General features: G+C 43.5%; 1 protein-coding gene across 4 annotated transcripts in view; it reads left to right on the top strand.

Annotated features, from left to right (window-relative positions):
* Window positions 1–27,648, top strand: part of INPP4B (inositol polyphosphate-4-phosphatase type II B) — a 271,452-nt gene that overhangs the window by 77,725 nt on the left and 166,079 nt on the right. For 2 of the 4 annotated variants that reach the window (XM_053910927.2, XM_053910926.1), the window contains exons 5-6: window positions 11,456–11,506; window positions 18,296–18,375. In XM_053910927.2, the coding sequence (XP_053766902.1) occupies window positions 11,456–11,506; window positions 18,296–18,375 (131 nt within the window). Of the gene's footprint in view, window positions 1–11,455; window positions 11,507–17,891; window positions 17,960–18,295; window positions 18,376–27,648 lie in introns of those variants that run through there. The other 2 variants (XM_045202458.2, XM_053910928.1) reach the window with 2 other exon arrangements.

Raw genomic sequence — 27,648 nt, 5'->3', positions numbered from 1 at the left:
TGTTAAACATTTACCTGCACACCACTGTGTCCTCGAAGGCAGACTCCCATTCAGCGTGATTAGATTAAAACGCCTGCATTTCCTGCCAGTGGTCTCATCTAGTCTGAGCAATAATGAACGCCCTTATCTGAGAACATTCAAAAGTTTCCTCCCGACAACATCAAGGGAAGAGGTGCAAAAGGTAAAAGTACAACTTTTAATAAGAAAAGTATCTGATAATGCCCCTGTTTCTCTTATCCCTGTGAATGGACTTTGCTTAGAGCATGTGGTTACAAATAGTTTCCTCTCAAGTGTCTGAACCCATTAGCTTCAACATTGTCTGCCTCTTCCGCCACTGAGAGAGCAAGAATTCCAAGTATAATACATGCATCATAAATGACAGAGATAGTCTAACTGTAAAGAATTTTAGGTGTTAAGATCCCAGGTTTCAGATGTTTCTTTGAAGCAGTAAAGATTTTAGACATCCACGAAGATATATTTTAAAATATATCTTTGAATGTTTTGAGGAACTAGGTCTGTTTTGGCATTAGCTGAATGATTATAGTTTAATGGCACTGAATCACTTTACTGAATACTTCTGTGCATTTGTGAGCACGTGTGTGTGTGTGTGTGTACTTGGTTCTGGCTGTCAGTTTACTTTGTAAAACAGACAGAAAAACTTTGATTAGAAAACAAAAGAGCCACCTCCCAGGCAGCTACTGGTCCAGTGCAGATATAGAATAGTTTGCACCCTTAACTTAAGAAGCTCAGAGGTGGATTTCCAAGGTGTATTTTAAGTCAGACTGAATGAGGTACAAAATCGTGTCCATGTGGAAAGATGCTGTTCAGAAGCCCTGTTAATAAGACTTTTGTGCTGGAAAGAAAGGGTTTGGGTTGAAAAATCAAAGGTGTTGCTTTTTCCTTTCACAGTCTCTCAAACATGTATCACCATTTGCTATTCATGAGTCTTCAAATCATTGCTCACTGATACAGTTCACATGCAAAGATGTAACAATGAAGATATTTCCTAAACGCTACAGTTGTAGGTGCCTGCCAGAAGTGCTGAGTGCATCCGTAACCAGTCTTATTCCCAGGGCTTCTTTAGTAATTGTAATTCTGTTATCATCACTTGATTGTGGATCATTTTTTCCTGGGGAATTGAGTTCCCTCATGCTCCAAGGTACCATGCTTCTGAGTATTTTTGTGTGTCAACAGTGGAGCTGTTCTTTAATATCCATAATGTAAGTAGGATATAAATAGCACCACATTTCTTATTTATCACTACATTTATTTCAGTAATTATTCATCCACAAATATTCTTGTGACCGGTTGAACATTATTATCCTCATAGATTAATGTAGTTGTACACACAGAAAATTTACATAGCAACTTAATTTCTCCGTCACTATCAAAGTGCTTTCCATAAATATTCAGAAACATTAAATGACTCGAGGCTACCCAATGATTATCTCTATAAAACCTGAACACTTAGCTTGATCTCGACTGCAGAAAAAGGAGAGTAATGGTAATAGAACTAATTTGCAAATGACTTGAATTGTTCATCCTTTCCACTTGTGACCTTCTGTAGTCTGTTCTCTGTACAGAATGAGAGTAATATTTTTAAAGCATGAAAAAGATCACGTCAGTTCTTGGCTCAAAACCCTGCTAGAGTTTCCATTGTAATTAGAATATGGAATATATCACTGGAGCCCTGCCTTTCCTTGACTCTACCTCCCATACCTTTCTCTTTAAGTCAACCACTTTCAGCCATTGTAGCCTCAGGACCTTTGCACTTGATGTTGTCTTGGCCCAGAATACTATTCTCTCTCTCTCTCTCTTTCTTAGCTCGGTCCTTTACCTTATGAAGGTCTTAATCAAAGTCACCTGCTCAGAGGAACCCACTCTCACCAAATATCGCCCTTCCCCATTAATGGTTTATTCAATTGCCCTATTTTATTCCCTTTTGCTATTTACTGTGTCTTCCTGCTGCTAGAAGGTAAGTCCATGATCCCTCTTCTGCAAGGAAACCAAGCACTTGGCCTCAAGCTCCCATCATTGCCTGTGTGACAAGGACGTGTAGTATTATTTCAGCCCACGAGGCAGGCAGCACAGCAGAGGGTTGCAAGCATTGGAATAAAGCAGATTCATGTAGAAGCATTAGCTCCTTCACTTCCTAGTCACATACTCTGGGGAGAAAGTTCCTTACCTTCGAGTTCATTTCCTTGAAAGCTACTTAAAGTTTGAGCCTCAGTTCCCTCATAAGGTTGTCTTGAAGATTAAATGGGAAGAGGAATTTTGAGAGATTAAAAATGGGTCAATTAAAGGAACATAAGCAAGTGGGGCCCTGCTATCCCCATTTTTTAAAGCTTCTCCAGACGATTCTCATGTTTGGCCAACACTTAGCCCCTTTGATCACATGATCAGATACTCTGGTAGAATTCCACAGAGAAAGACACTAGTGTGATCATAGAATAGAGCTACTGTAGTCACCCCCCTTTTGCCTGGTGACAAGTACTTCATTGGACAGCTACATTGAAAGCCCTTCCCCCTTATGCCTGTATCCACCACTTTTTCCCAGTCCATCAAAAAATGTACTTTGTGGGTTGATTGTATAAGTTGATTGATCTTTACTCAGGGCTTGGTGATCGATCTTCTTCTGACTGGGGTTGTAAAACCCTGGGTTGTAAATGGTCCCTTAAAATACTGATTAATATCACAATGATTTTGTTTTGTTTTAAAGCTACCTAGAAATTATTTAGCCTTATAGTGCTGGGACTAACGACTTTCAGGGAGCAGCAGATTAATAGATGTGTGTGTGTTGATATTACTGTCCTCTGTCTAATAGCTTGTTCATTAACTTATGACTGTGGTCTTAATTGAGGGCTGTTACTACGCAAGGATGGGGTTTTTGAGTCTGGCAATGTGATAGATTGTGTCTGTTTCTATTCCCCAAGGCTAATAGATATTTGGTTTTTAAAACTCTCATTAAGCTGCCGGAGGGAAGACAATTAAAGTCACCATCAGTCTGGGCTCAGGAGAGGCACACTGCCAGGGACAGGGTGCAGGCTTCGGAAGCAGACCGCGTAATGTTTGATCTGTAGCTTGCTCTTGATGGGATCCAGGGCAAATGACTCCAGTTTTCTGAAACTGAGTTTCCTCATCTGTAAAATGGACAAAACAGGAATAACACAGCTCAGTAACAAGTGAAAAAATTAATATGTGTAACTGGAATAATTAACCCACAGGTCAAGGAAATATAGTGGCTGTTTCCTTTGACCCCATCATCCTTACTTATTAATTGTAAACTTTATAATATTTCCTTCTAGGCTAGTACATACCTAATCCAGGTCTCGTATTGGGACCAAGGGATCAGTCTCAGCGACTGTCTTCCTACTTTTCTGAATGACTGCACAATTGTCTTGTATTCTGGGATAGTGGAGAAGGAGGGGAAGGGAGATGGAAGCAGTAATAGAGGTCTGACCGGACAAAACCTGTTAATATCCATGCACCACATTTGACTTGAACCCTGTATGTATTTTACATGTTGATAATTTCCTCACGTGTGGCTTTGGAAGCCAGCGGGAATGGAGCACTCGACTTGCAATGAAGAGTTGTTGAGTAAACTATCAGTTAATGTCTTCAGTGCCTATGAAACACATTTTTAGCTTGTGTTTTTGCAATGCAAAGAGCTCCTTTGTTCTTTGTTTTCATTTTTAAAAACACCCAAACATCTCTTAACACTTAGCAAAGTCTGTAGTCTTAACCTGGTCAGCTCTTTAGAGGTTGGGCCTTTTTGCTTTAGGTAAGCGCCCAGGAGGGGCCTTGGCTTGTAGACACGGAGCAAGAAAGCTGGTGGGGTCAGAGCAGGGCCGCCTTCTTCAGCCTCGTGTCCCTTTGAGGGGGGTGCAGAGCTCCAGAGTTTGAAAGGCAGAGCGGGGAGCTCTCAGAACCTCTTTGACCTCCACTCAAAGAGACCTCTTTGACCTCCACGAAAACGAGAGCTCAGCGCCAGCCTCTCTGGTTTTGAGCAGCGCCTGCATCTTTCAGAGCTGCTCTGACAGTGGAAGGGGACGACTGAAGATATTTTTGCTGTTTCGGTAACTTTTCACTTGCCTGTCATAGATCTCTGTAATAGTGGGAAAGGGAAATGGAATAAAATGTGGGTAATGGCCAGGATACTCAGAGTTATGTGGCTCTGGGGCCACGTTTGCAGCCATCGTTCACCGGGAGAACCACGTGACTCCTGTATGATTGGCAGAACTTAGTATAATGGTGTGTTCGTATAGCACAATTAGAAATCTTAACGAGCCACTAATTAAGCACAGAAGGACCCACGAGATAAGAGAGCTGCGGTGTGAACACCACAGCCTTCGAGAAACGCAAACCCTCCAAGATCTGGTGTATCCAAACTGGAAGAGTGCTTCCATTTGTCTTCCTGTTACCGCTTTTTGGCTGGGAGTCTATGGAATGTTCTTGTGTACGTAATTTTGTATAATATGTTTTGACATGTGAAAGATAATTGCGCTTACCTGGTAAAGACCAAGACAGCATGTCACACTAAATAATTACCGGATTATTTCTGGGTAGTGTCCAGGCTTCAGGGTAAACTCTGTTTTTACCAAGAGAACTGCCTACAGTTATGCATCTGTAACTGGTTTATCAGACTTACCTCAACAGACAGACGGACACATAATGGGACTTTCCCCTGCTCTAATCCTGTTTCACTAGGCTCTGTTACATACTACCTTTTTGTTAAGCACATTGGGAAGATCTCTTCCCTTTCCAATACTTTCATATATTCAGAAAGTCTACGTTAAGTAGAACGTGATAGGTGGGACATGCAATGAGCCCCCTGACCACGAGCTAGAAACCAGCCGCACATGCTACAGACGTCGTGTTTGAAAACATCATCAAGCAGCGGGAGTAGTGACGACGAGAGAAACTGAAATTCCAGGGAATGGAGGACTTCTGGGAGCAGAGCCAGCAGGAGCCTGTGGGCTTTCCTCTGCGGTCCTTTGCCGATTCCAAGAAGAAGAGGCCTTTGCCTGCACACGGGGCTGTTGCTGCTCGGAGAAAGGGCACCAGCAAGGCTTTGGAGGAGATAGTTGAATGAAATGAGGAATTATGAGTCCGGGGACCACGAGTCAATGTCCATTTTTTTCTCTAAGAGACTTGCTGCAATGTGAGCATTGCAAGCTGCTCAGGAGCCAGGCCAGCCGCTTCAAGAAAGCAGGGGGAAACCGCCCACTGGTCCCCAGTGCCTAGGAGACCAGGGAGAGGGGCCATAGAAAACGAGCAGGAGACACAGTCCTCAGAACCGGTGCTGAGTTGATACTGAAGGACTAGAAAGCTGTTGACAGATTCCTACCACAGCAGAAGTCAGAGTAGCAAGGCTTCACAGCTGGAAGACAGAGACCCAGCAGAGTGTGGTTTTCATGTGTAGCTTAAGTGACAGACTTGGAGACTAAAGGAGACTCCAGCTCATAGCTGGTCTGCCTATAAAGCCGTTTGTCAGACTTTGAAGCCGTGCCAGGCACTGCGCAGAGGAGGTGCTCGGAGGCATCCGGGAATACCCGGGACTCTCTCAGGGTGGAGGAGCAAAGGCCAGCTGGGCTCTCAGTGGAAGGCCCGGTGGGCTATACTCTAGTCTACAACATCAAGAGACTGAGTGTCTTAGTTTGCTAGGGCTACTGTCACAAAGTGCCACAAACTGGGTGGTTAAAGCAATAGATATTTGTTTCCTCACAGTTCTGGAGTGTGGAAGTTCAAGATCAAGGTATGGGTAGGAGTGAGTTCTTGTAAGACCTCTCTCCTTGGCTTTCATAGGGGCCCCCTCTTGTTGACTCATCACACGGTCATTCCTTTGTGTCTGCACCACTGTTGGCTGTTTGTCTTCTCAGGACACCAGTGGGGTCCCACTCTGGAGGCCTCATTTTGACGTAGTCACCGTGTCTCCAGATGCAGTCACACTTTGAGGCACTGGCATTCAGGGCTTCAACACATGCACTTGGACTTGGGTAGTTGGGGGAGTGGAGAGGCTGGGGAGGTGGAAAATCAGCCCTGAACACAGAGTCTCTCCAAAACTCCAGCCCAGTCCTGACCCAGGCCCACTGCTGCCTGGAGGACCAGAGCGCTGCCTTTAATTTGCATAACAAAGGAAAGCCCTTCTGTGATCAAAGATATTACCTAGAGCTTTTGCAGATGCCTGACATTGAAAGAAGTTAATGAACACCTTAAAAAACAGAAGAATAAAGCCCGTTCTTTATCCCAGTTGTGTTTATGTGCAAATGAGTGTCTACCATTCTCATATGTGACCATTTCACTCATAAGCTCCCCTGTAGGTCAGAGCTTCTCAAACTTTAATGTGCACATGGATTATCCGGGAACCTCATTAAAATGAAGACTGATTCAGGAGGTCTGGAGTGAGCTCGAGATTCTGTATTTCTATAACAAGTTTCCGACCAGCTGCAGGCCAGTAGGTGATGAGTACGCACATTGTATGATAATGTCTAAGACCTCTTCTAGCGCTGAGATGAGGTTAACTTTTTAAAAAACATCTTTTTTGGCTATTTCTCACTACAAGGCACCCTAGAAAATACAATACTGACTGAAATACAATACAATACAATTCCTCCTTGTGTGAAAGGGGGCTAGTCAGGTTTTTTAATGTGTTTAAATATTAAGGCAGTTCTGTGTTTTGTTCCAAGTAAATGTGATATTATTATGTCTTCTAACTCGAGATACACAGAGAATTAGAGTGATATTTAATTAGTAAAAAAAGGATGTGCTTCTATGACATCTTCATTATCGGAGACCTTACCAGACGTGACAATAATCTGAGAAGAGCATCTGAACTCTCTCTGTGTCCTGAGGGCGTCCCCTTCCATTGCTCTGCCTTCTTGCTGAGTGTCTGGGGGAAAGTTGCTCCTTCCTTGCTGAGCAATGAGGAGATGGATTTGCCTGAGACCTGGGCACAGACACTGCCACACAGAGTCATGGCCACATGGCCACCCCTTCTCTGGATCTGGGAACCTGGTGGTGTCCTAGCATTTGAGGCAACACCCCTTCCTCATCCTTAGGTACTCACCTGTGAACACCACCGCAATCCTCCCCCTCCTCCCACCCCCAGGGGCGTCATGCCCACGCTATTTGTACCAAGGTGGGCTTGTTTAGGGAGCTTTCCTCCATGGACATGAGCATTGGACTGCTCGATTCCGCCACTGTTGTGGTAGCCCGAGCAGCCTCCTGCTTGGGGACAGTTCAAGTTCATGAGCTTGTCTGTGGAGTTTTGGTGAAACAGTAAGTATAACTCACTTTGTGTTACCTGGTTACCTGTTGATTTTTCTTTTTCCAAGGTAAATTTAGTATGTAGGATTTTGAACTTAAGAAGCTGAGAGCAGGAAATGAATGTGTTTTACATGAACCTGAAGAAATATTCAAGATGGAATACATAATCTTCTGCATGATCACTCCTTTTAATTGATCTGTTCTGCTTTATTTGATATCATAGAAGTCCAGACAAAAGGAAGTTATACAATTTTAAATGTGTACTCAGCCAGACATTCTTATGTTCTGGGAAGGGACAGGGTGGGGTATAGTGAAGAAAAACAGGGATAAGAACTGGTAATGAGACCAAAAAAGGGAAAATGAATTCCTAAGGAAGGCCAGTAAATCTCAGGAGGCTTGATGTTACCCATGAGCTGAAATATTCTGCAAGTTAGTGACAACCATTGCCTTGTCCCTTCCTCATTAAGAGTCTCTTCTACATCTGTCCAGGTCTTTAACTCTTTTTTCGGTGAACTATTTCTCCTCTCTCCCTACTTCCCTGTCTCTCAGCCTTCCTCACTTCTCTCCTCTGTCTTCTCTTCCCTTCTCCTTCTTTATTTTCCTCCCTTCCTTCCTTATTTCCTCTCTTCCCTCTTCCCTTTCTCTCTCACTTCCTTCCTCTCTCCCTCTGTGTCAGGTGTTGCTCTGAGTCCTGAGAAGATGTAACACAATAACTGATGCGATCTATTACTAACCCCATGTTAGGGGTAACTGACATCAAGGTGACCGGGGTAAAGAGGTAAAATAATTCTCCTCCGTGACTCTGAACGGAGTTGGGATGACTCAGGGGTCCTGGGCATGGCACTCCTCTGCCCAAATGCCTTCCATGATTTCTCATTGCCTGTAGAGTGCATAAAGCTCCATGGTAGATGGTCCTGTACAGCACGTGACCCCCACCTGTCTCCTCAAACATATTTACCTCTCGCCCCTTCCAGGAAGGTCCTCATGTTATAGCATCATCAGGGTATTCGCTCTCAAACATAAATGGGCTTTTGTAACTCTGTGATGCATGCCTTGTATATAACACTCTGCTCTGTCACACCTTCATTGCCTGAAACTCCTATTCATCCTTCAGAACCCACACACAGGCTGAATTGGTTACTACTCACCCTGGAGGCTCACAGGAAAATGCTCACCTTTCCGTTACAGCATTTATTACATCGTACTGGATTATTCAAACCTCTTTCTCACCACCAGACTCTGAAGTCCCACACGGAAGCAATGGGCCCTTATTCAATGGCAACCCCATGCCTGCCACCTAGTCTGTGTTCACTGTACTGAGGGAGGTCTGTTACACAAGAAATGCATCATGGATGTGTAAGCCGTGTGTCATGGTATCAGTAGTACTGACCTTACATGTAAATATTTTACAGCTGTACATACATACTGATATAAACAAATGTTTCATGTGAAAATCAAACCTGACACAATTTAAAACTGGTTTGTAAATGGTTAGTCTTTCAGTTTCTCCAAACCAGGAGAAGCTCGAAGTCAGTGATTTAAACAGGCCTTGATTGAGGCAAATGTGACAGGCACGCACTTTTCAAAAATACTTCTGTTAAGTAAAGTAACACACGTTTTCTCTCTCCCTCTCTTCTTCACACACACACTCACACGCATTGCATATGGCAGTCTTGCCTGTGAATATCTTTATATTTTTTTCATTGTATACACCTTCAGGTTAAGAATCTTTTTTTTCTCTGTAGTTTACTCATATTTATAAGGAATAAGTGGTCTGCTGTTAAAGTCAATATAAATTTAGGAGTTCAATGGCCATGCTGCAGAAATCATCAGCATTAATTCTAACTTTGTCCAACATTATGTCACACAGGTTATATTTGTCTATGCCGTCCCGCATGTGCTGACCTGCACTAGCTTCTGACTTCTTTGACTTTATTTCTAAATTCAAGCATATCCCTTCGGTTAATGCCCATGTTTTTTGGGCATTAAATATTGTCTTAGAGTGGTATGTAAATACACATATATACAAGTGTTTATGTGTTGCAAGTGTGTGAATATTTATTTGCTGTCTATATAGCCCTTTCTAATATGCAAGTATATAGTATGTGTACGTATATAGTCCATATATAAGATATATCTCTATATTATATACCTATGCATATGGAGAGAGAGAGGGAAAGACACACACACCATATACACACATGCTCTATGGTCCATTACAGCTCACTGTTAATGTATAGTTTCCTCATCCTTCGAGACCAGCTAGTGGTTTCCGTGTGATGAGGCTGAATGGTCAAGGTGAACACTCTGGACTAAGGAGCATCAATGCAGCTACCCAACTGCACATGCTCTCGGCCAGTGAGCGCTATGTCACGAAGTCCTGAGTCCACGTGTTGTTCTGCAGACTGCGCTGTTTGCTCCGTCACGTTTCTGTTGTCATTCATTCTGTGCCCTGGTGAACAGTTGGGTGTCATACGACTGGTCTGTTGTAAAGAGTGTGAAGCTGGAAGTGGAAATGGACTGTTTTACCATGGCCTGGGGGCTTTTTCAAGCAACGGAAACCCTGTTCAGGCTGAGCAGGCTGTGTTTTGACATCACGAAGGTGATCGTACACATCCCTTCAGCCTGGAAGAATTGACCTGGAAGGGTCAGCAGTGTCAGGGTCGAAAGGCTTTGGAGAAAAATGTGATCGGCAGTGCTGCCCCTCCAAAGGGGTTTTGTTCGGATGACTTCTACAGTGTTGGTCCAGTGGTTCTGGGTCCCTCTGTCCAATCAGCACCGCGCCCCCCACCCTGCCCCAACCCTAGCCCTCTGCTCTCCAGGTAAACAGAATGTGCTTATATATTGATCTGTATTTGTTTAGCTTGTTTATCTCATCCTTAACTTCAACCAGGATATACTAGATTTAGGCTTTATGTTTTGTCTTGCCTTTACTAGCTCCTTCTTAAATGAGGAAGACAATTATGATGTCTTCACGTGAAACATTTTTGTCTTAAATAGATGTAAAGAGGCCACATACTGAACCTGTAAGGCTCGTAAGGTGGCCTTTCAAACCCAGAGACCGACAGCAACCACACAGGGTAGCCTGAACGTAAACCTGCTAACTAGACACGGGTCACAGTGGGTGATGATTTCCTGGGCCTTTACTTCCCTGACACGGGTCAGTCCTTACCTTTGAAATTGTCTGCTTTTTTTGAGGATCTAAGATAGCGCATCTTTGAAACGTCAGAGCAATTTTTTTTTTGGACCCATCAAAGGTACAACCATGGGCAACAGAGCAGGACACAAGCCCGTGATCTTGTTCCCCACATACCTTCTCTGTGTGCAAAGTAAGCTGCAAAACTGCCATTCTCTGAAGCATTTGCTCAATCTGTTGAGAGTTTACGTCCCGACAATTTTCAATTTGGCTCAGATAAACTCTCGTAAGACTTTTCCTTAGGCTGAATGCTTTTTCGTTGATATAGAGAACCATAGACTTGGCAGCTGAACATTAAAATCCATATCTGGGGCAGGAAAGATCACTAAAAGTTTGAAAAGGTCCCCAGTAATTCTAGCGCACAGCCAGGAGTAAGGCTTACTGCTCAGTGGAAGATTGATGTCTACTTATTATCGAAGGTGTTGCGATGTCACTTGGAATGCTTTTCAAACTGGTGAAAAGCCTACCCAGATGACTGATTATTTTACACTCTTTCCCTCTCCCCCAACTGAGAATTCATTTTCAAGTGGATCCAGATAATGGTATCTGACAATTCGGCCTAGAATTCTGAAGTGAGAAGGATAACCTATAAGGTTTGTGTGCTTCTTTAGAGGATACATACTTACTGAGCGTGCATGGAATAATGTCTTCCCCACCCGTTCTATCCTTTCCCTTGAATATTGAATGAGGATTGCTTTTTCAGGAAACTAAAGCTGATTCACCTAAAAGCCGGGTGTCTGTCATTGGCAAGTGGTGATGGGGCGAGTGAGGGTCCAGGCAGCTCTATGTACTGCGGACAATCAGGACATCTGCGAACTATAAAAGGACAGCTTCCCTGTGCTGCAGCGGGAACTGTACACAGAAACTATGGAATGATTAACCACAGAGTCAGAATTGACGTCAGATGAAGCAACATAAAAGCCAGCCCCTGTGCAGCGCCTGCGCTGGTTTCTACTCCAGAGTCTTATGGCACATGTTTCTTTTTCTTTGTAGGTTCGAACCAGTGTCCAGCCTGACCATAAGGATCCCCTGCCACAGATTGGGGTAAGTGTTTCTTTTGTTCCCAGAAGGGGCACAGTCCAGTCTAAGTTTTCCCTGGCCTCCTGCCTGGCAGCTGATGAATGAAATAGAGTTCAATGAACAGGGTGTGACTAGGCAAGGAAGCTCTGTCACAAACTTGCTGGATTGCACGGAATTCATTTCTTATCTCCTGGAAATCGTCCTCTGATGAATCCATATTTACTTCAGCTGGCTAGAGACAGGTCTCGACGTCTCCCCGCAGGTAGCGGAGATGTGATTCCTAGCTAACATTCCTGGACCGACAGGAGGCTAGGAAAATGGTAGGTGTGAGCGCTGCCTCTTCAGGAAGAAGGCAGAGCACGAACCAGCCACAGGACTGTGAGGTTCGCTGTTTCCTCCTGCCAAAACATGTCTAAACAGTAGTGCAGTCCAGCGCTGGAAATGCCTGCTGTGATTTCTGCTGCAGGTGAATCACCGCACCTCCAGCTTTTAGAAGTTGGGAGAGCGAGATAGGAGCAGGTGATCTTGGCTTCCTCAAGGCCAGAGTGGGCAGTGGTAGCTCCTGAAAAGATGGCCTAATAGGCTGAGAGGGCTCTGTGCATTGGGAGAGGAGGAGAGAGTCCAGAAACTTTGGGTCCAGGAAGCCCTGGGGGGACCCAGCTGCAGACCTATTGAAATTCCCTGAAATCCTACAGGTAATTGACAACCCTCCCCAGGCCAGAGTGGGAGCCCTGACCCAGGTACCATTCATTTCCTTCTTTGGCAACAGCTGCTATCTGAACCTGCCAAGGCAGTCTTTCAAAACTATGCACCAAGGTTGAATTGCCTGAGAAGAGTGTCAGGCATCTGTGCGTCTGGAAGAACAGAAGGGAAGGGTACTTGGCGCTCTGTCAGGCCTAACACAAGCTTCTGGTTTCTTCTTGGGGCAGGTGGAATCCCTTGGATTCATGAGAATCTCTGTGCTCCATCTTCTGCCTTCTCTTTCACTTCTTGGGCTGCTCTCACTTTCACTGCCAGGCTCTGGGCCCAGACTACATGGCCTTCGTTTAGTTTCTCCAAAGCCTCAGGCCTTCACTGCCCAGGCCTCATGCCCCCCTCCCTGCTCTGGGCTGAGGTTGGACACCTTTTGCCAGAGATCACCTTCCTTCAAACTAAGTCATCACACCCTTTATAAGCCCTTCGAACAATGTAATACCTTGTGGAATTTGTAACCATTAATACATTAATATTTATTTTATAAGGAATTATTTTTTAAGGTTCAAGAGGGGATGGTTGGATTTTCTTCTCTAACTGCTCACGCCCACTCCCAACGGTTCTGCATTCAATCCTTTTTGCTTGAAGCTCTAATGGTATCTTGACTTCATTGTGTGAATCTCCCCATTACCTGGTATTTTTCTTTTCTCATTCAGATTCTTGGAATACATCTTACTCGCTTTAAAAGTTGAATCTCTTCCTCGACTTAAAATTATGTTCTTTCATCCGCTCTCGCCGCTGTTCCCCACTACATACAGGCTGGGACTCACAGTGGGAGGAGAGCCCAATCTGACCCTCTCACGTGTCCAGCCCTCTCCTCCTCTCATTACCCCTGCCGTGGGGAGGGGAGAGTATCCTCTCTGCTGCCCATGGATGGGGTGGGGGGCATCCCTTTCTGCCGCTTCTAATGCTCCCCAGGCTAACGCTGCCTATTGGAGTCCTCTGAGTGGCCGGTAATTGAAACGCTGGCTCTCCTGTGAGCACACATGTGGGGTGAGTGGTTTGTGTACCCACTTTCTCTTTCTATGGCGTAGGAAACCATGTGACCTTAACTGTTCAGTAGGCAGTGGGAAAAAAGTACCTGGGCTCTGAGAAAGGACTGTCCTGCAGGTTACGTGAGGGGAGGTGTTGTGTATCAGCCTCCGGAGAGCACCTCAGCTCCTCAGAGACCTTGGGAAACTCACACCGCAGTTCCTGTGTATAGTTTTATAAGAATAGGTCAAAGCATCATCACTATATCCATTTAACCTCTAAACCAGCCTATTCAGTAGAAATATAGTATGTACCACAAATGTAATCTTAAACTTCCTAGTATCTCAGGCTTTTAAAAAAGTACAAAGAAACAGGTGAGATTAATTTTAACATTTTATTTAACCCAAGACTACGTGCAAAATATAATCATTTCAAAATGTAATCAATGAAATTACTTATTAATAAAGGATTAGTCACAGTTCTTTGTCTTCCTGCCATGTGTTAGAAACTTGGGGTGTATTTTATACCTGGAACTCATCTCACTGAAAGGTAGGGCACACCCTAGGGCTAAGCTAGCGGCTACACTCTGGGCAGTGCAGCTCTGGACGTGCAGCTTCTTTACTTGGAAAATCTTGGGAGCTCCCTGCACATTTGAGTGTAAAGGAAGCCTGTACTTTGAGTAAGGGCTTTGGGAGATGCACAGACACGATTGAGGTCCAGCCAGCGGGTGGCCACGTGGAGGGGACTGAGCTTCCTCTGGCCCCCTATGCAGCACTGCTTGACCAGGGGACGGACCATTGAGGGACGGCTCCAGGGAGGTGGGCAAGCCCGGTGAGAGGCTGGGAGATCTGTGACTTGCTCAGAGTCCCCGCAAGGGCTGGTGAGAGCAACTGTTTATTTGCACCCTCCCTGCAGAGAGCAGCCAGGGATTGAGACAGGTGCCTTCCCTTTTTCCACCCTACTTGATATCACACTCTGCAGCCAGGTGAGTGGCTGAAATCGTGTATCAGGCCATTAATGATCATCTGCTTTGGGTGAGTGGACCAGAAGGATAACTGTGCGGCACTGTCAGGCGTGGGCTAGAAAGGTCGGAGCCGTGTGCGGTGCAGACAGAGGGCCTGTCGGAAGGAACGGGGATCTCCACAACGAGGCACACTGTGATGGAGATGAAAGACTGCTACCCCGAAAAACCAGAAACCTGGACTTGGACTTGGCCTCTGCATATTACTAGTTCTGTGACCAAGTGTAAGCCAGTTAACTCCTTTGGGCCCAGTTTCTTCATCTACAGACTTAACCAACTTTACCGTTCTCGGGTTCCAGGTGAATATATCTTGGGCCCCAATGCACATTCCACATGGTCTGATAAAAATTTAAACTGTAAAGAATCACATGTAACCTGTGCTCAACAACAGTAACTGTAGGACCAGACTGCCTTTGTATCTTACTTTTTTCACTTTTTAAATTTATGTACTTTTCTGGATCTAATTTTTCTTTTTAAACATATATATTTTATTGCAGGAATTTCTCATAGAACATAGGAGAAAAACATATTTTTAAATACTCTGACTTTTTAAAAGAGTACGTAAGGTAGCCTTAACAGACTTCTAGGTCACCTGACTTTGGGGTGGATTACCTCGATCACTGTGCAAGCTAATATCCATGCAATGCCTCCCATTTCCTCTGCAGTGTACTAAGTGCCTTTCCTGGGTAGCTTTGCCGCTAATAACAAAACTATGAGAAAGATATATAGTGATCATATGCAACGTTCTCACATGGAAACGTGGGCCCAGAGTGGGGAGTAGCTTGTCCAAGCAAGACCCCAGGTTTGTGAGAGAGAAGACAGAGAAGGCTGGGCGATGCTGCTGGTGATTAGCCAGCCTGGGCCCTGGGGGAAGGGATGTGTTTGCCTGGATCTCCATGTTCAACAGAATGAGGGATTTAGGACCACACTGTAGACCTCTGAGCTGCAGCTTCTAGGCTTTACATTTTTTTTCCCCCTTTTTTGTTTTCCCTTGATATTGGAACCCCCAGTTTAAAACCTCCAAGGTGAGAATTTTAAAAACAACACGGAAGGAGAGATGGAAAACATTGATCCTTGAGAACTATTTGAAATATAAAAAAAATTAAAATAATTTTATGATTACGATTATAGTGACAACAAAGATGAAATAGCTTTGTATTAAGTTCTGTTACATTAGGCTGAACAAAGTTATTTATTTTACATTCTTGTCTGCTGTTTTTCCTCATGGGAATTCAGATTTCAAAAATAGAGAAGACTATTTCCCTCTAATTCATTCTTTTACCAGGAGTCCAGTGAATATTCATGTGAATTAATGACGTGTTTTCTAATTTCACGGGTTGCAGAGGGTCCTAGTTTTAATTATTCTGAAGTAAAGCAAATACATAAAAACCTTCCAGAAAATAAATGTACAGGCAACAGCATTGTTGGTGTTGCAATGGAAACTTTGGGATTTCATTCATGCATTTTATGCAACAGGTAGTCTCAGTGGAGTTATTTTTTAAATAAATCTGATAATGTTCATACCTAAATAACAGCTCCTCTAGTCTGATACATTGTCCTAATGTAAAATGCTATGGTGCCATTCCCCAGGTTGATTTTTAACATGTTGTACTGTTGCTGTGAGGTCTCTCATTATCCCGTGAGACAGAGCGTGTGGCCGACAGCTGCGCTGGGAAAGAGTGGCTCACAGGCATCCGCGGCTCCTGCAAGCACTCCCAGTGCGGCCCCTGTGTTCCGGGCCCTGCGCTGGCTCAAAGACGCTCAAGGCAAGGTCCTGCTTCCACAGAGCTCCTGGTCTGGGCCACAGGAGAGACATCCAATGGCTTATGGTCACCGTCTCTACTTGCAGCTGTGCCTTATGGCGTGTCTGTTGCCCGTGTCTGAAAATAGCCACTCCACCTGTCTCTTCCTGCTACATTCCAGACTGGGACATTGGTTCTTGCTCTTTTACTTGCTGAACAGGCCACAGTAACATTCACGCAATGTGTAGTTTGTTTTTTTTTTAATTAATTCTAAAATCATCTATGCCATCAAAATCTCAGAAGGCAAATGCTGAGGCGTTATGAAATTGATGATCAGTGAAGAGTTTTTTTTAGTGAGGATGAGAAGTGTGCAGTGGGCATTTACGTTTAAAACGCTGATATCAGTGAAAGAGAAATGAGACTTCTTTAAAATACCAAAGGTTCCATGAAAGTTACCACAAGAGTACACAGTCCACACACTGAAATTGTCTTCGTTTTCCACATTTCAGTGAATCGTGGTAGTTGGTAAATAGTGCTCCTGTATCTAATAGAGTAACTTGAAGCTCACGCCTATGCCATTCATTCATTCATTCATTGTCAGTAAATATTTATCACGTGTCCCCTGTGCGCGAGGCAGTGGCAGATCGCCAGAGAACAAAATATAGCTCCTCGTGGAGCCTCGAATCGCAGCTACTTGGGGGACAGGTCCAAAGTAAGCAATTGCGTGCATATGTGTGTGTGTGGTGGTGGCAGTTAGTGACGGCAGAGGAAACCCCAACAGGACAGGGAATGCAGAAGAGCAGAGTCCCTCTGCCCTTTTCTGTAAGGATGTTCTCATCGGCATTTCTGACGAAGTTGCAGAAATGCTTTTGTTCAGCTGGATCCCTCCTAGGCTCTCTCCGCCCCTCACTGAAAAGCCACCCTCCACTTCTGCGTGGTTGGTCCACACAGCTCCCGGGCGGCCTCCTCTGCCTCGGTTCACGGGCGTCTGTGGCTCGTTGACGTGGCATCGGAGCCGGTCTCCACAGACCCTCCGTTTTCACCTGGCCTCCTCCACTTAACAGTCACTCAGTGTTCCAGCATCGGCGACTCCGTGTCCAAAGCAGCTCTTCGAATCCAAGTTAATTAGCTGCGTTGATGATTACCAACACACAAGCATCTCTAACTTTAAAACTGACTTTATTTCGAATGTTGGCCTTGAACCTTTTGGAGCGGGTCTTCTGTGTTAGAACTTTGAAGAGAGAGAGGAAAATTCTGCCCAGAAGCTTTTCTTTCCTGTTTTCAACAATTACTCAGTGTAGATGCAGTCTTTTGTGTGTGGAATAATTGCCCACTTTCCTCTGAAAAGACCCATTTGGCCCCCAGTCTCTCATTCTAATGCAGCCCACAACAGACCTATGAAGAGAGAATGTTCTGGAACACGCAGCGTTGACCCTTGTAGCGTATTACAATGTGTTAGGCAGTAGTGGCACAGGCAGTAATATGGGTTTGATAGTTTTGTGTTTACTTCTTGACCTTGAGTGGAGAATGAAAAATCCTATTCGTGGTTTACCCTAATCCTGGGACTTTTAAATCAGAAGGAGCCAGGAATGTTAAAAAGAGATGAAAGATGTTTATCTTGGAGAAGAAAAACCCATTTAGAGTCTTATTCTTTACTTTCTGAGTCAAAGAGTGGAGAAAGGAGATATTCATCCATAGTCAGCACTCGGCATGATAGGTTAAAAAAGCAATTTTAGAAAATGTAGCTGAACAAGTACCACTCCTTTTTGTGGGTCGGAATGAAACTGTCCCATGCTAGGATGGAAACAACAGAGGAAACAAATGCTTTTAAGCATTGCTGTGATGGGGGAGAAAATACAGCATTTCTATTTATAACTTGTCCAGAGGCCCGCATAAAAATAGCTCCAACTAACAGATTTGCTCGTATCTGGAGTACAGCGTTGTGGCTGCCAGGCACTCCAGGCATCTAGTAAGAACGGGACTGTGTTGGTAACTATTGAAGTCTATCATTTTTCTTTTACGCCAGCTTTCACGTGGGGAGAAAATTAGCTCGTGGAAAAGTTCTGGCTGCCATAGTACACATTTGTTATTTTCCGGGATACATGTCTTTGTTTTTCCTGAAAAAGGCTGCATTTGTCCCCCTGGAACTGACCCCGTTGAGGTGGATGTACTGGTGATGACTGTAGTTCAGTCTGTGAAATGTTTGTCAGGCTAAGAGATTTAACATTTTATTCTCCTGTAGACTAATTTTGTGTGGTTGGTGTGACAGCAAGAATATTAGGAACCTCTGAAGTTAATGAAAACTGTTCTTTTTCTCCTTTTCAGCGAAGCTTCCTGGGCTATGCCAGCTTTAAAGTGGGGGAACTGCTGAGGTCGAAGGAGCAACTGCTAGCCCTGAGCCTGAGGTGGGTGTCGGTCAGCATTATGCTGTTCAAGTGAATAGCCCATGATGTGTACTGAGGCTGGTTGGCTCTGGGAGTCACAATCCTTACACATGTTTAGATGTCAATTCTCAAATGGCTTACAATTCTCCGCTGCAAGAAGTTACATTGAAACAGCAATTATTTAAGTTCACGTTCAAGTTCACGTTTTAGATTGTCAAAGGTTATCAGCCCTTGTAGGAAAATAATATTGCATTATCATTAAAGTGATGGCATGTTTTGAAAGTAAGAAAGTGATAGAAATAATGAGCATGTTATTAAGTAATTTTTGTTACTTATTAGAATGTTACTTTTTAAATCAAGTGCATTTCTAGGATTGAAATATATTGGTTAGAGGCAACACAGCAGTTTTTTTTAATACTAGAAGGTGAAATGGTTATTTTGTTTTTAAATCTTATTTTGCTGCTATACTCCTACATATAAAACAGAAGTTAAAATAGACTCGTAGTGAAGCAGGCAATAGATAAGAGCTGCTTTTGAGTATGTGTACAGTTTGTTTTGATATAGAACATGAAATAATCTTCGGGAAGTTCCATAGTGTTTTAATACTATGAAGAGTGTGAAAGTATTTCTTTTTAGCTTTGTACTAAATTTGAAACAACAATGTTGTTTTCTAACTGTACAGTAACTTTTGTAGCTGTGTGCATGGAGAACACCGCCTTGTGATATTTGTGTAGAAGCAATGAATGTGAAAACGGTAGAGAACCCTACTTGTAAACTTGAAATGCTAGTCTTTTGTTGAACCTAGAGACCACTCTCAAGGAAAAGACAGTGTCTTAGGTGTATTTGCTATGTCTGACCCAGCTGCCAAGGACCCATTTGTCACCAATAATTTTTTTTAGTAAAAATGCAGTGACTTATGCTGGAATTTGTGCTGCTGGCTCTCCCCTTTTCTGATTTTTCTTGCCTTGTACAGTTTTGTATTTTGACTTAATAGATAGTACAAGATAACATAGAGTAATTTATTTGCATGCAGAAAAATAAGTGTGGGTGGGTTCCAATGAAGCCACCGTCTTCTCTCCGGCTTCCTTGAGGCTGTTTCTTAAACATCTGCTATTTCTTTTTGTTGTTGTATTTTATTTACAAGACATTTAAAAATCTTTATAGTTTGCAGGTATTATTTCCAATCAAGTTGTATTGTGTTTATTTTCGTTTTGAAGGTTGTAAGGGCCAGCTAAAAAGTCTAGCTTTCAACATCATGGATACCCTAGAAAATAACCTACTACCAACCTAGCGGGTGGTCAGATCCCGAGGGCCGCTGGATTCGGGATGGGAGATGTCCAGCCCGGAGCTAACTTAGAACTACTAGTAGGCCACGTGTTTTCTAGATAAGACAAGTTGACGCTTTTTTCCTCCTTTTGCTGAGTTACAGGCTGCAGTTTTGATTTTATCCTAACTGTCATTAAGAGCAGCATGCCACACAACATTAGACACTGCCTTTGAAACAGCAATCAGGGGACCAGGATCCTTAGTGAAATGAAAATTAGTGAGCCCACGCACTGCCTTTGAGGGAGGAGGGGAACAGAAGGCTGGAGTGTAGGGTACAGCTCCTGGGAGAAAATAGGAATAGGATAATTTCAGATTTAGAGGCCACCAAGGCAAATTTCTACCTTTGATTCAATACTCCTAACTCCTATTCACTTGAGTTTGATTGTATATAAGAAAAGCAAGTTTAACAACATCGAATTGAGTTTTCTAGGAAAAAACAACTTCTGAAAATCAATTTTGAAATGGCTAAGTTATTATTTTTTCCCTTTTGTGCTTTGCCACATTTTGGGATTTCTCTCCCTGTGAACCAGACACATTATAGACTTACATCGCCTTTGATTTCTGGTGCTTCGTGTTTTTTTTTACTTCCGACATAATTTACCTTCTCTCTGCTGCCTGGATAGCCTCTGAGGCACTGAGTTGAAGAACATTCAGCCAGGGATAAGAAGGATGTTTCTGGTTGTTTGTTTTGGTTTGTTTTTCACTGATTGTATCTGACTTCTATTCTTTTTAGAGGCCAGACATTTTTAAAGCAATAGAATTCTCAGATTGGTATGTTTCCACTATATAGATATATGGGAAAGGCTAATAAGAAATAGACATTCGACTTCTACTGTTCATTTTTAACTTTTCCCTGTCTTATGTAACATTTATAGGTGTACATGTTCCTGCATATATGTACATACTATATTTGTGGTGTTGTATGTGTGAGTATTCATCTGTATGATTTTAAGACTATTTTTTTTCTCACAAACTACGAATACTTGGATTTTCTATTGTCAAATATTTGTGCTTACAGAAGTTCAGCTGCAAATTATGGTGTCTTTACGTTTTTATTTCTTACAGTTTTGTTAGTTTGACCTTCATAAATGTGCATGCGTGCACATGCCCACTTCAGTTTTGTTTGTAAAAATAAAAGAACAACAGAGAAAACCCACGCATTTTAAACTCACTCCCAAAGACACACTCTTCACTTGCGAGTTAGGAGGAAACTAGGAAAAGGCTCCTTAAGCTAGGACACAGTTTCCTCCACGAGTGCACTCAGCATGATAGAGACGCGCCGGCCACGAGCCGCTCGCCTGTTGGGAGCCCAGGTGGGGTCTAGAGGCCACAGGGCAGTGAGTCTGAGTACACTGGTTCTCAGGCTCCTGTGAGTGTGTCTGAACTCCACAGTAACCCTGAGACCCACCTTGGCCATAGACCGACAACGCGGTTTTACCGGACGAATTTCTTTTGTCTATTTAGATGGAATCAACCTTGCTTGGAATTTTAATCTCCTGCCTCTGCTCTTTTCCTGCACACAAGTAAAAGTCATGCAAGTGGTTTTACTTTAAACACCAGATCCCTTCTTTAAAATTCTGCATATGATTGAATACTTTTGTAACAGCATCTTTACAACATGTTTGTAACAACATGTGCACCCATGACCGAGCCAGGTGCATGTCTAAGGGGAGCCCTCGCATCCCAGAGTCCTTCCTTCCCTGTGCTTCTGGTGCGATCTGAGTGGCCATGACAGGAAGCTCCTCCAGGTGGCTTCTCCGATTCTGACCCTGGCCCGGACCCATAGATGTGTAGGAAGAGGTAACTAGCACTCTTTGAGCCTTACGAGGGGTACACATTTAAAAGGCCATCGTGTCTGATCTTCTAATAACCATGCCTGGAAGGTGATCCTCTTCCTCTTTCCCTAATAAGCAAACTGAGTTCCCAAGGTCACACAGCTGGGACGGGGTGGCAACGTAGAGATTGGCAGAGAAGGGTTCTTGATATCAAGGATTTCTGAAGAACAGATATTTCACTTAGAATCTTAGAATTAAATAATCGCAGAGCCCAGAAGAGACCTTGGCACCTCAGCTTCTTCTTGGATACCTTTATTAGCAGGGACTTGAACTCAGGGGGTCATACATTCTTCCATTTTCCAACAAGCCCCTGTTAGAAAAGGATTCTTACTTTGTCCTAAGTTCCACTGCCTGGCAGTGGTTCCCGCTATCCTTTGTAAAGTAAAACCAGTCTCGTGCCTTTCCTCTGCGGTCACGTTTGAAAGCAGCCATTTTGTCCAACTATAAATCTTTTCTTGTTTGAGTCTCGGGAAGGAATGTCACGTAACGGAACACCAGACTTTCCCCCCAGACTTTGGTGCAAGTCCCAGCTCGTCAACAATGGTGTCACCCACGTGTATCTGTTCTTTAATATCTGTTCACGGAAGTGGTGGTGACCTCCCCGCCGGGTCATTCTGGGTAATCAGTGAATGTAACGACGTTTGCATTACAACCCAAGCACTTCCTTGCATTAGCAGAAGGTCCTCTACAGAGATTTTTTTTCCTTGCTTCTTGTTCAGTTTGCTTGTCTAGTTGCGGAGGTTCTTTCTCCACAATTCTCTAAGCTCGTCAATGGCAGAAGAGTCAACTTAACCTTTGATCTGGACATGCCATTCCTAGTATCTGAGGGATGGATGCTTATCTGGAACCGAAATGCTGGCTTTAATCACTGTCACAGGAGACTTGATTGCTTAGGTGCAGATACCAGCAAGAGGCTTGTGGAAAGCAGTTTGTTTGGCTAAAGCAGGCAGCATCGCAATAGACGTGGGGAAAAATAAAATTGGTTTTGACTGCCTACTTTAGCAACACAGCACAGAAATCAGAACAGAAATTTATACTTGCAACACAGAGTGTCTGAACTGCTTTTAGAGTTTACTTGTGCATTTTACTGCTGACTATATCACAGGCAGTCTGCAGAAGTCAATTCAAGTGACCTCTCTCAGGACCAGGCTGCGAGAGTGAAGGGAGGCATCAAGCCCAGGGGTAGGGGCATTGGCTTCTGAAACTGATTTTATTCTTTTATGTAGCTGCGTGAATGTCTATTAGGGGCTCAATTGCTTAAAATTAGCAAAAGGCTCTAACATGAGCCACTTTGTCATACCTGTTAAAGTTGCATTGATGTATTATAAAATAAGAGAATGCAATGTATACAGATATCATCAGATTAGGACAACAGAAAAGTAGAGAGAGCATGTTATTTTGAGACATGCTTGAGACCAAATCCTGGCTCATCCGTGGAGACTGGTTTCCAATCCGTGACACGTGGACAACAGTGGAGCCCACCTCACAGGGTTGTGTGTGGGCATGCGTAAAGTTTTCAGGTGAGAATTATACATATTGTACACAACCTACGTCGTGTCCCTGAAGTGGTGTCTGAGGCAAAGCCGGTGCTCATCACTCCCATTACCTATTACTAAAATTATTGTCATCATCAGTGTTAATATTTTTTTATCTCATTCAACTGGACTGCCTTTCATTTATCGCTGAAATGGCTCTGCGGTTAAATAGTCTCCATTTTTCTTTATGTTCCTCATCCGTTTTTATGTAGGTATGACCATGGAAACTGAGGAGCACTTTCTCAGTTTGCATCATTCAAAAGATGTCATATTTGTCAAATTGCAAAGTAGAGTCTTCGGTCACTGAAAAGACAACACATATCTAGAGGACTTCAATAGCACCTCCACTCCTGTAGAAAAGCCTGCAGTCTTCCCTCTTTTAAAGTGCAAGTCACATTGAGTTAATAGCTGTACACACAGACCTACCTGCCTAGGAAGTTTGAGAGCTAATTTAGCTTTGAAGATAATTTTCAGAGATGATTAGGCCTGCAGGGAATTATGTTTGACTTGAAAATGTTACATTGAATTTGCTGTGTTTACCAAAGTCACTTTTGTCCTTATCACCCCTGTGTGTCTGCTGCTCTGGACACTTTGTATCAGCTTTCTCCAAACAGGATTTTTTGGAACACTAGCGTCCTTCAGTTATATGTGCACGTTTATTGAATGAAGTTTTATGGTCAAATAAGTTTGAAATGCTATATTTAAAAAAGGGTGGTGGGCTTCCTTGCTATAAGACTCTCAGAGCCTTCATCAGTCCTCAAGGCCTGCGGGAACTCTCAGAGGATGCATGTCACCAGCAGCTTTTCCCAAACCACTTTGACCATAAGAAGGTTTCTTCTTGGAACACCTCTTCACAACTTAGCACACACGGTGTCCCAAGGAACATAGCTCTGTAATTTAGGAAATGTCGGCTGAAAATAAAAACAACTCTTTCCCACCGGAAGTACATTCTTTAACACGTATCTGTAGGCAGGCACCATGGTCTTCACCCAAATGAGTACTCACACCTGCACACACCACTTCCACTCCCAGCCGCCATGCCATGCCCACACGCAGTGACTCTCCCCTGTTTCTCCCAAGCCTCATCACATGGCCGCAGGCGCAGCCAACCGGCGTGGCATTTCGCAATCCATTCATGCAGTGTCCTATATAGATGCCAACTGTGACACTGGTACAGAACGTAGGGAGAAGGAGTGGCAAAATGCATGCATGGCCTTTTAAGGTCATTGACAGAGTTTATGGAGCTTCAATAAGTAGACACAGTCTTATATTCACTGTCACCTAATAATACAAGTGTCCCACGCTGAGCAAGTCTTCCCCCGAACGCTCTGCCTCTTGGTCCGTTTTCTTTCTTGGTTGATCTGGTATAAGAACCATCATTTTGAACTCATCCTTTCTAAAGTCCTTATCGGATCATACTCTTGTCCTATTTTAAACTTTGTATTCCCCCCACCCCCGAATGAGCAGGAACATGAACATGAACTTGTGCAAAAACCTCGGCCAAGACCTACAAGGCAGCAAATCCGCTTTTCCGCCTCATCCGTAGCCTCACACATTACTCTCCACACTAACCGCCACCTCCTCCCTCATTTGTAGAGGCTTATGCGCCCTTGGCACTTTCTGAAAGTGGAGTGCCTGTGTTTCTCTGCAAACGCTTCTTCTCAGGGTTTTGAGCTCAGTGTCAACTTCGGGCAACCGGGGAACACAACATCTGTCTATGTCATTCTTGCAACTTAGACTCTTGGCCACGCTGCCTTCCAGTTATTCTCCCTCGATTTGTGATATGCCCTGCCCAAGGAATAAGTGCAGCCAGAAGATTCTCCAAATTCACTCTCATTAAGACCTGAAAGGCAACCGTCTCCAAGCACATCAGTGGAAAGGTCTGGTCGCCACCCCCCACCAACGGCTTGTCATCGGCTCCTCAGTTTCAGCAAAGGGCCATGTTTGTAGCATCAGGCTTTCGAGCAGGTGCGTGAAGAAGCAGGTCAGAGCTCATCATTCCTGTTCCAGCTAATAGAGGCTAATGATCCCCAGAAAGTTCCCATTTATTAACTGTATTTCCAATGAGGTTTGACTTCGCTTTTCCGTTGACATGTTGTCAGTTCTTCTTAATATACATGAGTGAGCTGTGCTGGAGGTATCATGCCTGAGAAAATGTAGAAAGTGACCTTCCCCTTGACAGTGTATTCCCTCTGTTGGCATGCTCTGTCCCGGGATTTGGTACCCTGACCCAGTAAGTGAAACTCACGGATGTCTCGTGCTGTGGCTCAGCATGGCTGTCTCGTGGTGAGCGTGCGCTTTAAAGAGATTGTTTGCAGCACGACTTCAGAGATAAATGAGTCGAGTCAGGAAAAGGAAGAAGAATACCATTTTATGGATGGAAAATAAGAAGGCTGAAAATACACAAAAATAATACGATAAACAATTTTTAGAAGGCAAAAGAGAAGGATGGGATCAGAGATAAAGTGATAGGAGAGAAGGAAAAAGAGAAAAGGGAAGTTTATTTTGCTTCACTTTATTACATTTTGCGCAATATAAGCAAATTGTTTTTCCCAAGGCTGTGTTGCCAGGGTGGGTGAGGAGGGGGAGGGGGCGTTGCTTCTAGCAATGGGGCCAGCCTTACTGTGGGTGATCCATTGGGTCCCTTGGTTTAAGGGTCCCTTTACTTAAGTTTATTCAAATTCAATAGAAAATATTAGGTAACTAAGGATTTGTGTGGCACTGACGAGTTTTTTATATTATGAGGCAATTTTACCATCTTGCACAGTTAGTTTTTAAAATTAACTGCCATGATTGAAGGCAGGTTTAATTGGACCCAACCTCAGTGCTACTGGGCCTACATTATATTATTTATTACAATAGCAAATGAAATGACCAAATTCACTTGGAGATACATGCTGAATGTTACTTCTTTCTGCTGTTCACATATGTAAGTTGGAAAGTAAACAAACACATTCAATTAAAACATAATATCAATAAAAAGAAAGTTAAGGTGCCATAATAAACTTGGTTTAATTCTCATGCATCCATCAAAGTCATGGCAGATAACTTAAGCTTTATTTTATTTTTATCTTCCCCCAAATTGATGCAGTCTCTGTAATTCAAGGCAGGATTAAAAGTTTCAATCCTCAATTTAGAAATGGTGCAGAGCAGGGATTATTTTTCTCTTATCTAGAATCAAATTGAAGATTTTTCCAGGGATTTACACAGTAAGTAGGAGAGGCAGTTTCTAAGCATTCTTGGGTTTACTTGTTTGTCCTGTAAACTACCAACCAACACTCAATTTCCCAGCTACTGAGATTTATTTCTAGGACTAGTGGAAATGAGCTGCTTCTGTGGCCAAGGGACGGAGCCTTCCAAGCACGTTGAGGATAAGCCTGTGATTGTGATGTTGGAGGGAACAGGGGTTCCATTACTGTCACCAGGAGTGAGTGACTTTGCTTAAACTTTCCCATCGGTCTGTTAATGATAATAACGTCACTGAGATGAACTTAAATTATGGGTTCATAAGCCAGATTTTAAGTAAAGGATTCCTTTATGCTTCTACAGAGGAGAAAGCTTGCTCCCTCCCTATTCTTTCTCTTTCATTACATCTCCTTTTTTCTCTCAAACCCCGCTAGGCCCTGAAAGAGGCGCTGTTTGAGTAATGTTCTCTTTCCTGTCAAGTTCATTTGAAAAATATATTGAGATAATAAAGGATACGTGAAGGCTTCAGTGGAGGGAAAATAATAAAAATGCATATAGTTGGTTTTATAATAGTTGTTATAAAATTATTATTTTTTTCTCAGAGATTGTTTTTATAAATTCTTTGAGTTCGGAAATGCCAGTGGTGGCCCTGGCCGGGTGACTCACTTGGTGAGAGCCTCACCGCATACACCAAAGGTTTGCAGGTTGGTTCCTGGCCAGGACACAGGCCTGGCTGGCAGGTTTGAGCCCCGGTCAGAGCAGGGTGCATACAGGAGGCAAGCGATCAATGTTGAGGGGGTGAAGATTTAAAACAAATTTCTAATCATGCACATAAAATGAAGCAGCCCAATTTTGTCTGAGATTCAGAGCTAAGGTGAGTAAATAACAGGAATATATATATCCATCCATCCTGGAGAGTGTTTTTTCCCCTTTTTTATACCCTATGGGTTCATTCCTCCATGAAAGTGTTACAAACTTGCCACCTGATGTCTTCCCTACAGAGTACAGAGGGATGGTCAGAAAGGAAGGCTCATGAACTTCCAAGTATGAGGAGGGTTTGCTTGTGGAACTAATCTGACGAATAGACTCCTGGGCAACTCTTAAACTAGAGGAGAGGCCGAGAATGGAGAACAAGTAACGTTTCACAAGTGCACACGATTACTCACTCTGGGCAAGAGTGTCCCCCTCCATTTGGGTCATGCATATGAATAATCGGTGCATGAAGCTTATTGGTGAAGTGCAAGTGCAGACCGTCGCAAGGCGGTGCAGGTTTGCCTAAGAGGGTAGCTGGGACTGGAAGCCAAGTCACATCACTGGAAAGAACCCAGATCCGAATTCTAGCATTAACTAGTCATAGTGTCCAGGAAGTAGATTTTTTTGTGCGTGCTTTAATATCAGTCAATACGTGTGTT

Source organism: Desmodus rotundus, chromosome 9, assembly GCF_022682495.2.
Source record: "Desmodus rotundus isolate HL8 chromosome 9, HLdesRot8A.1, whole genome shotgun sequence".
Classification (NCBI taxonomy): Eukaryota; Metazoa; Chordata; class Mammalia; order Chiroptera; family Phyllostomidae; genus Desmodus; species Desmodus rotundus.
Note: the sequence above shows the minus strand (reverse complement) of the source record. Positions and strands in the feature narration are given on the sequence as shown.